Source organism: Lampetra planeri, chromosome 35 (assembly GCF_965212315.1).
Source record: "Lampetra planeri chromosome 35, kcLamPlan1.2.h2, whole genome shotgun sequence".
NCBI lineage: Eukaryota > Metazoa > Chordata > Hyperoartia > Petromyzontiformes > Petromyzontidae > Lampetra > Lampetra planeri.
In genome coordinates, this window is record NC_136141.1 from 3,835,055 (window position 1) to 3,846,775 (window position 11,721).

General features: G+C 45.8%; 1 protein-coding gene across 1 annotated transcript in view; it reads right to left on the minus strand.

The window, feature by feature from the left end:
* TRRAP (transformation/transcription domain associated protein) overlaps positions 1-11,361 on the minus strand; it is a 139,165-nt gene extending 127,804 nt beyond the window's left edge. The window contains exons 1-10 of the mRNA XM_078610768.1: positions 11,125-11,361; positions 8,710-8,854; positions 8,334-8,383; positions 6,369-6,479; positions 4,280-4,384; positions 3,363-3,446; positions 2,751-2,807; positions 2,099-2,224; positions 848-925; positions 79-167 (exon numbers count right to left, since the gene is read on the minus strand). Coding sequence (XP_078466894.1) covers positions 79-167; positions 848-925; positions 2,099-2,224; positions 2,751-2,807; positions 3,363-3,446; positions 4,280-4,384; positions 6,369-6,479; positions 8,334-8,383; positions 8,710-8,812 — 803 coding nt within the window. The 5' untranslated portion in view covers positions 8,813-8,854; positions 11,125-11,361. The remainder of the gene's footprint in view (positions 1-78; positions 168-847; positions 926-2,098; positions 2,225-2,750; positions 2,808-3,362; positions 3,447-4,279; positions 4,385-6,368; positions 6,480-8,333; positions 8,384-8,709; positions 8,855-11,124) is intronic.
* Between the last annotated feature and the right edge of the window lie 360 nt (positions 11,362-11,721).

Here is an 11,721-nt window from a genome sequence, read left to right on the forward strand (position 1 = left end):
CAGCAGCAGCATCAGCAACATCAGAAGCAACATCGTTATCAGTAGCAGCAGCATGTTGTGAGCATGCGTGCGGCATACTTGGCCTGCGGAGACACTTGCAGGGTGATGGTGCTCATGATGAGAGGGATGAACTCCGCGACCACATTGTGGATGCTCTGCTTGTACAGCTGCAACGGAGAGAACACACAATTGTCAAGGTGTAGGTCAAGGGGTCATCACAGCCGGTGTCGTTAATGCTGCCAAACCGTGACAGAGCTTACTCTCACCGACCCTAGCAGGGAGACGACGCTTTTTAAGTCCCAACACGCATTTTTCCACGCTTTTCAGTTTTCGTTCCGTATGTTTCATTAACGACCAAGGTTGTTTCTGATCTATTTGTCAGAGCAGGTAATAGTAACACACGCTCATTGAACAAGTTCTTCTTTAGGCCACATCGTTAAGCTTACTTTTCATAACCACATTCACCTTTACAAAAACAGTCCGACCCACTCTCGTCCCCACATTCGAACAATGTATTAAACACAAAAGACCAAGATCTCCTGTATAGCTTTAATAGACTGTTAGGGCAAGTGCTGTTAGCGAGCACCTATGAAAGCTGGCATATCACAAGAGGGGGGGGTAGCAGCATGCCCAGCCGGTCACTTTTGTCTCCCCGGTGGCAATGTTTTAACACACCAGGTAATCATTTGAGGCTGAGTAGACCTAGGGGAGGTCCATAACATGTTCAGATAATCATCACTGGTGTTGGCAATTGAACTCGGGCCACCAGTTTCAAAGTGCAGCGTATTAACCGCTACACTACCGCTCCCCACTATACCGGATACTTCAAACACAGGTGATTCATTACCTGGTACATTAACACGACGATGATGGGGAGTTCTGCCAGGACTTTGAGTGAGAGAGTGCCCTTCGGGATGAGGGTGTGCTGCACATCACGGACGAAGATAAATATTGATTAACATCGCAAAATCAGCATCAAGAAATGAGAATCTCTGTACCGAAACGTCATCATCATTACTGTTTAACACACAGCGCATAATGCAGGTCTCAAATGCACAAGCTCTAAATGCACGTTTGGAGATGTGTGCATTATTATTATGAACCAGTGACAGGCTTTAGAAGACAAACAAGCCGACATGCCTCCCCATTTAGTAGCGCAGAGTTCTTCAGGTACTAACACCGTCACTCTACAACATCATGCAGAGTGACAGCGTTAGGAACTAGCAGCTGGCTGGCTGGTTGGTTAGAAGGATGTTATTAATATGGTAATATCCTAATTGCCTCCTGGCGACAGAAAATAACGACAACAGCTTAACCCCCGCCCCTGTCTCCACACGCCGGCCCCCCCCTGCATCCCTGGCTCCTCCCCCCTATATAATCACTTGTCACATACAGCTCTCTCTGCCCACTGCAGTGATTCTGTTTTTTGCTGTGGTTGTCCCACCTGATGACGGAAGCTTGGGTTGCCTCCGAAACGTCGTGATTTAATTTAGTTATTTCTATTTTTTATTTTGACCTACGTAACTTTACCGAAAGAACCAATCCTTGCAGTCACGAAAACTTCAAATATAGAATTAATTGGTTAGCGTTAAGTTCAGCAAGAGGGCTAGTACTAGTGGCTGGCCAGCGAGTTAGTTAGTGTTAGTGGAGGTGTTGGGGTCAGCTAGAGGGCTAGTGCTAGTGGTTAGTTAGCTAGCTCATTAGGGTTAGTGGGAGGGTTAGGGTCAACGAGAGGGCCAGTAAACTAAACTATTGAAACTGTTTTTTTTTTACCAGGTAAGGACCACAGAGCTATACGGTTATTTTTCAGAAGTGACTTGTCCACAAATGACAGCTCAACGAAGTGGCTTATGAAGTGGAAATTTACAGCGGCCAAATATTGATTCTAAATGTGGAGGGAAAAACCGGGGGACTCGGAGAAGAAAACCACGCGACCACGGGGAGAACATGCAAACTCAAAATATATACAGGCGTCAGGGTCGGAATCGAACCCGCAAACCCACTACCTCCTGTATACCAGGCGAGGTAGTTAACATCCAGGCACTGTGACACCCTTAGTAGTAGTGGCTGGCTGGTTACAAGCGAGCGCCACACTCACCGTCCTGGTCTCGCTGTCCTCTCGCTCTGGGTTGACCTTCACTTGCACCGCCGTCACCATCCCAACCATCTCCTGAGACAAGGGAGCATTGTCCGGGATTGGCTGAGGGTTCTCGAAGTAGCGGTTCTGCAGGGTGAAGAGATTGGTGTTCGTTTACAACGCAGGAGCAATAAACAAGCAATAAACAATCGACTTGCGGCCAGCCGTCAGTCAATATGCTCCTCCGATCTCATGTCAAACCACTCTACTACCACTGCTTCACAGAAATACACACACACAAGTGCTGTTAGCGAGCACCTATGAAGGCCAGAATGGCACACGAGGGGGTGGGTGGCCAACACCACACCAGGCTGCCTTTGTCTCCATAGTGGTGATGTTTACACATCGCACCAGGTACTCATTTGAGGCCGAGTCGACTTAGGGGAGGCCCAGGACCGGTTCAGATAATCGTTACTGGCGTTGGCTGTGAGCGGGAATCGAACTCAGTGCGCCAGGTTCGTAGTGAAGCGCGCTAACCGCTACACTACCGCTCCCCACATATATACACATATACATATTCACCACTTCACCCATATATGGATAAAAAAAGGGCTGCGGTATGACCTGACATGTGCCATTTGTGCCAAAACCTCCACTAGTCACGAACACTTACCACTACTTTGGGAAGATCCTTGTAGATTTGCTTCACAAAGTCCAGGAAATGGTGAATCTGTCCAAGGGATGATTAGAAACAAAATCATGAAACAAACATCATACAAGACAAAGCGCTTATGAAAAAAAGATCAGAATGTGTCCACGTCTAGGCTCCCCGCTTACACCAACCCCCACTGACCAGCGTGGTGAAGTATGGTCAAATAACAAGCCGCAACAGATGCGTGGAGAACCTTCGTTTCGCAGCGCATTGACAAAGCGCCTGCACGTGCACACGACGCCGAACGTACAAAGTGACAGTAACCGGGCAAGACGTAACGAAAACAATCTCAATTTTAGATTTAAAGCTTTGGTGAGTACAGGGATTCATATTCTTGGTTCTTTCGGTAAAGTCACGTAGAAGGGAAACAATAAAATAATAAAAATATAAAAAATAAAATTCTCACGACGTTTCGACTGCAACACAAGCAATCATCATCACAGCCAACACCAGTGTTGCAGTCGAAACGTCGTGAGAATTTTATTGTTTTATATTTTTATTATTTATTGTTTCCCTTCTACGTGACTTTACCGAAAGAACCAAGAATATGAAAACAATCGCATGCAAACTGACCTCCTGCGTGATCTGCGGCCGGAACTGTTTGTGAAGCTCAATGATGACTCGCAGGCAGATGAGCACGTTTTCCTCGTTCTCCACCTGCAAGAGGGCAACCGCCAACGTGAGCACCGACGAAAACGCAAATCGAGGGTGGGCATAACCGAGACGGACGTTAAGGACAACGATTGTTTTTTTACCGCGCTAAGTTTACGGTCAAAAGTTTTCTCCGACATTAAAAATCCACATTATCATTGTGTGTGTGTATGTATGCTGAACTTCTTTCGCACCGTACGTAGTCAACCGTGCTAATCGGAGGTGCTTCAGATGGGCAGAGGAGATAATAAAAAAAAATCCCCTCTTTACACTTGTGATTGAAATGTTTTATGCTCTCTTTTGTAGACCATTTGAAGTAAACTCAACATACATTTAGAATGAAAATCACATTCATACATAACATTGTGGCCATATAAATAACAGTTGAGGTTTCAGGCAAAGGCCCTTATTTATGGTGCATAATTTTTTTTTTATAGTAATTTAGCATCGTGAGGTGTGAAACGGGCACTGATGAATTTCCAGAGTTCATCTTTGGCACAGGAGAGCAAAGTTCAACAGCATGGAGTGTGATGCAGGACAAGGCATCGCACCTCCGATGAGCACGGTTGGCTACGTGCGGTGCGAAAGAAGTTCAACATACATACATACAAAACACAATTTATTACGGCACAATGAAGCCAGGAAAGTAACACCCGTGTCAACACAGCCGGGTAGATCGCCGACCATTCGTGACGGAGAACACCACAGCGATGATAACACAAGAGGCATGAATTTCGAATTTTCAGTCAAGGCAACAGCGTGCACGAGAGGACGGGGAGAACGTCACGGAACAAAACTCCAAGATGGGACCGTGACACAACGTCCGCCACTCCTCTCACCTCCAGGAAGCGGAACATCAGCGACAGGATATTCTTCGCGTGGATGCGCAGGTGTTCGTTGGTCGGGATGCGGTGGACGATCTCCAACACTAGTTTTCGCAGTTGCTGTCGGAGCAAAAGTGAGCAAAGTCGATGGTTTAAAACTGCTCGTAACGCACCAGGAAGGATGATGTACAGCTTCACTCAACTAATATTGATGGATTTCGATTTAAAGCTTTCGTGACTGCAGGGATTCATCTTCTTGGTTCTTTCGGTAAAGTCACGTGACTTTACCGAAAGAACCAAGAAGATAATATTGATGGACTTTTCAGCTAACTGGGCCAGGGCTCCCCGCTATTAGTCCGGCTAGCCGAGGCTTTACTGTATCAGAGAAAACCCACGCGTGCTAGGAACACTCAATCCCCGTGCAGATGGCAATTAACCCAGTTGCTGTACTGCGTACGCGGGCAAGCCAGGAGATGGCTACCTCATCGCCCACGGGGTGGAAGAGAGGTTTCGTGAAATTGTGTGATTCACCAACCCTGCCTGATTACAGGCCATGCGCAGCATAGCCACCAGCGCCCTGCTTTCAATTTGAAATTCGCCGACCCCGTGACCCACGCCTATGCGGCTAAAGCTGCTGACCAACACCGCTCCTCCATACACCCGGCATGGGGAAGGCACAGTCAAGCTGAGAGCAAAGCTGCATAATTCACAGGACCCCGTCAACGTATTCTGATCTCTTCAAACGTCTCCCCGTGCTCCACTGACGTCGCGACACCCACTGTGCTCTGAGCTGCCGCCTCACGACTACTAAACAATATCTCCCGTGGCAGGCAGAGAAGGCCTCGTTAAAACTAACCAAGCTGCAAACCCTACAATTGCTTGACCCACACTAGAGGAGGCTCTATAGAGAGCCCCTCTAGAGGGCATGTTGCCTCCTCTACCATGCTCGCCAGACATCTTTTGAGAGGTGGGAGTGCCCACCCACACTTCCCATCGGTATACCAGACCTACCAATCGATTAACTAGAGTGTACCCTATATGCTTGGTTCTTTCGGTAAAGTCACGTAGAAGGGAAATAATAAAATAATATAAATATAAAACAACACAAATTCTCACGACGTTTCGACTGCAACACAAGCCATCATCATCAGGTGTGAAATCCACAGAAAGGTGTACCCTCTTGATTTGAAGTTTTCGTGACTGCAAGAATCCATACTATTCCATACTCTGGTTTCGCTCTCCCACCCGAAGACGATTGCTTTTGTGGCCATCGAAACGTCGTGGTCTATTATTTGTTTCTACCTACATGACTTTACCGAAAGAACCAATGAGTATAGGGTGTACCCATTTATACTACCTGGGTAGACAGAGGTGGGATTTGCTATTGTTTCAACTGCCTTGCAGGGAAATGGAATCGAAAGGCGATCTGGATTGCAAGGCCAGTACTCTAACCATTACACTATGGCACCAATGTACAGTAAATGCTCTGTTATTTGGCTTTTGGGTCCCAGTTAATCAAATATGCCGGTTATCTGAGAGTTATACTTATGGTTCACCAAATTTTCCAAGTTCATTAACTTTTCAAGACTAAATAAACGAAGTCCACATTTTTACGAAGATACAAGAAATAACATACTATTTTAACAGAGGTAGTCACCAGTCAGTTGCAGACCATTCTAAGTTGATTGTAGAGAAGCAGTGGGGCAGTTTAGAGTACAGTCTACAAAGTCATGATACTGTACAGCACAATCACAATATGATCAATGGCGGGAGGCCGGTGTTTACAATTGAGGCTGCCGCTAGCGACACCACACGGCACCGTCTTAAAGTTCCCGTAATCAACAGATCGATGAGAAGCACACAGCAAGAAGCCAGATGGCTGTCGGTTAAGAGAGCATTCCGGATAGTAAAGTGCCGATTAACATAGCTTTTCCTGTATATATAATCATACGTATTGTAAATAAAATATCCCTGCACGCATGATTCAACGCGTGTATCCGTGAGCACAAGCGAGCGTGAGAAACAACTTCCAACGATGAATCGTTCCGTCTTCACGAATAGGTGTTCGCTTAAATCGGAATGGGAGAACACCTGGGTTGCTCACCTGGAGAGGTCTCTCCTGCAGGTGCTGCACCTCTCCATCCTGCAAGAAGGTGAGGAAGCGTGGGATCACGTGCTCCAGGAAGAATGGGTACTGTGGCGACGTCGTGACATTCTGCGTGCAAACACGCGGGAGCACAAGGAAGACGGACTTTTCAGAGCAAGCCCTCGCCTAACGCATGCTCACACACAACGCGTTTCCCCGCTATGGTGCGGTTCTTATACGAGGGGACACTTTTCGCACAACGCAGGACATGCACCGTTATAAGGCACATTCTGAGCGGTCGATGACTAACCACTTTCGAGAGTTACACGGCCCAGCTGTATAGGAATTCTTGGTACTGTATATACGCGGAATGATAACAGTACACGGTGTACCCATAGCGCCCCTCCACCCCCTACCCAACACCACAACAAGCAACCACCACCATCACCTCAGCTAAGTGGAATTTTGTTGCATACATTTTTATTATTAAAAAAATTAAAATTGTTACATATAATATCTCTATCCTTTCTTTCCCACCCACCCCCCCTCTATCCCTCAACTCACATAGCAAATGTAATGAGGCCCAAACACACGCACAGGCATAAAGATTATAAATGCTTGTTAAAAACACGAGTGGTAATGTATGCACTCCAACTTATAGCGCTGATTAGTAGCTGGGTATTCCGTTGTTTATAATATCATTCTCTATTGATTGCTTACACCACAAAGCCATGGGGGTGAGGAGTTATTCTTTGGTTCTTTCGGTAAAGTCACGCAGAAAGAAAAATTAATTAAATAATAGCATACGACGTTTCGATTGCAACGCAAGCAATCATCATCAGGTACAAATGAAAGAGTAAACAAACCTAGTAAACTTAGAAATATAATAAAATATAATGCAATACAACACAGAGAGTGTGTGATTAAGAGGAGAGGTGGATCTGGTTAGAGTATAAAGGTGGGGGGGGTGGGGGGAATGCAGGGCTCTGGGCTCAGCGCTGCACCAACAGCCATGGCGAGGCTTTGTCGACCGGCTGCTGTGGAGGTTGTTCTTTGTTATTTTAATAAGACAATATGAATACACAGTTCCTCTTCTTGGTTCTTTCGGTAAAGTCACGTAGAAGGGAAATAATAAAAAAATAAAACATAATAAAATAATTCTCACAACGTTTCGGCCACAACGCAAGCAGCCGTCCCCTCAGGTGAAGAACAGGTCTGTCGGAAAGACAGCGTCTTTCTTTCCAACAGACCTGTTCTTCACCTGAGGACGGCTGCTTGCGTTGTGGCCGAAACGTCTTGAGAATTATTTTATTATGTTGAATTTTTTTATTATTTCCCTTCAACGTGACTTTACCGAAAGAACCAAGAAGATGAATCCCTGCAGTCACGAAAGCTTTAAATCGAAATTTTACACAGTTCCTGTCTGCTGACCAGATTCCACATATTTTTTTTAAAAGGAACACAACCCCGACTTTTTGCATTACTTCTTATGGGAAAATCGTGTTTTGCTTTAAGCGTTTTCGCTCAACGTGGGCACTTTTCAGGAAAGCGTGAACGAGGAAATAACGTACCGTACTTTTCAAAAGATAACAATAGAGGAAATCCAAATTAGAAGAAAGATGATAGACATGGGTGCACAAGGGCAGAGGCTTGAGAGACATGCACAGAAAGAGGTGATGAACCAGGCCATGAAGGACTGTGGGAGTGGATTTGCAGATGATGGCCCAGGAGAGGAATGAGCAGAGAAAAATGACTACGAATGCAGAACACACAAACCCCCTCCTCCTTCCCCCCATGAATGGAAATACCAAAATGAATACAAATGTTTAAAGATGTGCCGTGAAAATCGCCAGGTGGCACAGCGACCTAATACCTTGTCAGATCACCTCAGTTGGCACCACTGAGATCCTATGCTGTCCCTCACTCATGTTCTAGAATAATTCAATTCGGACTCCTGCTATGAAGGTTAACATTAACACTTACCTCAAAGTTTTCACTGACTTCTTGCATAGCCTTCAACTTCGCCTCATCGGCTGCAAGAAAAACAACACAGGGTGTCAGAATAGTTTTCATCACCAGTAGTCGTCTCATAAGTTTGGTGAAAAACTCTTTGCGAGTTTAGAAGCAGTCAGATCTTATCAGTTTAGCTTCCACTGCCCGTTCACACGTGTGCAACATTAAAACACAAACCATATAAACAACACACGTGTACATGAACAAACGTGAATACGTGTTACGCACAATTACAAACAAATACACAACGTGTGAATTTTTTTTTGGGCTCAAGAGAAAAGTTTTTCATCATCCTGCTTCTATGCCAATGATGCCCCCCTCCTTTCGCGCCCTCCCGCACACTCACGGGTGTTGCTGTCGGTGAGCGAGTACGCCTGCTGGAGACATTTCTTGACGAGCGCTGCCTGGTCCAGCACGCTCGGCACAGGCGCCGCGAATACGGCAGCCATGGCTTCTCTCCGATCGCTCACGATGGACCCGCGAGGGCAGGTCTGGCGTGACAGAAAAGGATGGGCAGAGCAAGGTGTGGTGTGTATGTTGAACTTATTTTTGCACCGTGTGTAGCCAACCATGCTAACGTAACAGTTTTGAGTCACTTTCATATTTTTGTTCACCACCACTCAATAAATCTTGATTTAAAGCTTTCGTGACTGCAGGAATTGATACTCTTTGGGTCGTTCGGTGAAGTCAAGTAGATAGAAAAATAATAGATCATGACGTTTCGATCACAACACAAGCAATCGTCTTCAGGTGAGAGAGAGAAAGCTACTGAAACATGGTCTTATATAGGCCTAAGATGGGTGTAGCCTCAGGGTAAGAGGGCAGGGCTAAAGATGGTCTTCCTGAGGCCTTGCTTCTATTCACTGGCAAGACTACCTCAGCTGTACTTAATTCAGCTCACTTGGTTTCTCTAATTAAAGACATCTCACTATCTAAAAAAAAATTGTTGTGGTTTTCACACCTGATGATGATTGCTTGTGTTGCAATCGAAACGTCGTGATTTAATTTACTTTTTTTTTTCCACCTACGTGGCTTTACCGAAAGAACCAAAGAGTATGGATCCTTGCAGTCACGAAAACTTCAAATCTAGAATCTCACTATCTACAGGTGATTTGCTTGTTAGTTTTTAATATAGTCTCTCTGTTCACCAAAGTTTTGGTACCTGACACCATTGCAATCATTGAAGATTTGGTCCAAAAAGACTGAATGCTGATGTACCAACCCTGATGAGACACTGCCTTACCAACACTTACTTCACCTGGAATGGTACATTCTACAAACAAGATGAAGGTACCCCAATGGGTTCTCCCTTATCGCCAGTGGTAGCCAATGTTTTCATGGAAAAATTTGAGACAGATGCCATCCAGGCATCCACCCTACGTCCTTCCTTGTGGAAGAGATACGTAGATGACACGTTCATCATCTGGCCACATGACCTGCTAGCACTGAACCAACCACATAAATTCCATACACTCAAGCCATCAAATTCACCATGGAAGTGGAAAAGGATGGTAAGTTACCATTCTTGGACGTTAATCGAAAAGAGACCAGATGGCACCAGATGGCTCATTGGGACACTGTCTACAGGAAAGCCACCCATCTAAAACCTGACTCCCACCACCATCCAGCCCAGAAAAATTCCCTCATCAAAACCCGACGCACCATAGGGCCTGATGCATCTCCGACCAGCACCACCTAGCCAGTGAACTGGGGCACGTACACCAAGCCCTCAAGATGAATGGATATTCGGACCGCACAATCCGAAAAACTGTCACCCAAACCGTGGGGAGAGAACCATCTGAGGACCCAATCAAAACCATCACCTTGCCATACATAGCAGGGGTCACCAAAAATATTTCCAAAATCATGAACAAACACAAGATCCAGGTTCGATTCAACACAGTACATAAAATTCGTGATCTGATCCCATCTGTGAAGGATGTGATTCCTGACATGCAATACCCCGGTGTCTACAAACTAAGTTGTGTATGCGGCAGCAGTTACATTGGGGAAACTACACGACATGTCTCGGGCCGTGTTCGTGAACACAAGGCAGATCTGAAACACGGTAGGACCAATACCTCGGCCGTGGCTGAGCATTCGTTTAACGCTGTGGGCTCAGACGAAATAGTGTTACTGGACACAGATGCCCAGTGTTATAGGATGATGCGGGGCGACGTTGTCAACAGAAGGTAGTGCAGAAAAAAATTGCGTTGGAGTGTACTCTTCTCCCACGTCTATGCTCCCCACACCTTCACACACTGACCAGCGTGGTGCGGTATGGTCAAATAACCACACGGCGTGGGCAGGCCATTATCCAGCAGTGGATTGACAGAAAGGGCTGTATACACATGTACAATGCACGGTTCTTATAATTACTACAGCATTTGATAACAATGTCTGACGGTGGAAATTCCGCATTACAGCAAGCGGGTCCGTACTCAATCTAGATTTGAAGCTTTCGTGACTGCAGGAATCCACACTCTTTGTTTCTTTCGGTAAAGTCACGTAGTGAGAAAATCAACAGATCACGACGTTTCGATCGCAACACAAGCAATCGTCATCAGGTGGGTCCAGTCACAAAGTTCAACCGATTGATTGTCCAATACACACATGCCTACATAAACACTGCAATAGGGTGAGGGGTGATTATTATCGGTACATTGCTGAATGCATTACCAAGTTCGTCGTAAACCTCATTATTTTAAACGCAGTTCCATTGAATTAGAGCAACGTAAACCATCACCACACCGAGGCTTACCTCAAACGCGGGCAGCTATTCCCCCCCCCTCTCTCCTTCCCCACCCACCCCAACAACTTCAGCACACGAATGAATACATCGTGCGCCACGTTTATTGTGTTGACGTTGCGAGTCGTGTGATGATGTGAAACGCGGGTGGGAGATGAAAAGAAATGAGTTTATCGCACGGCGACAAACAGGCGGAGTTGAGGACTCGCGGCCCAGACGATGTCGCGCCGGAAGTCGAGCGCCTCGAGCGCCTCGACTTCCGGTCGCGTTTGCGTTTACGAAAAATAAATAAAGACTCGATGCGTTTTTTGTTAAGTTTATAAATAAATGTTCGGCGACGTTTGGCGCAAGTATTTGTAAGGATAATTACAAGATTTAAACAGCGACAATAAAAAAAACTCATGCGATGCTGAAGAAAATCGATACGAATCTGATTTAAGGAAGGCGATCGATTCCCGTAGTAAGTAAGCGAGTGGAATCGATGCACTAGTGAATCGTAATATGTTCGATTCTTACGTGTTAGTGAGAATAACGACGCGTGTTGAATCGAGGGTAGGAGTCGATATGTTCGATTCCTATATACACCACTGAGCTATGTAAATTGGCGTC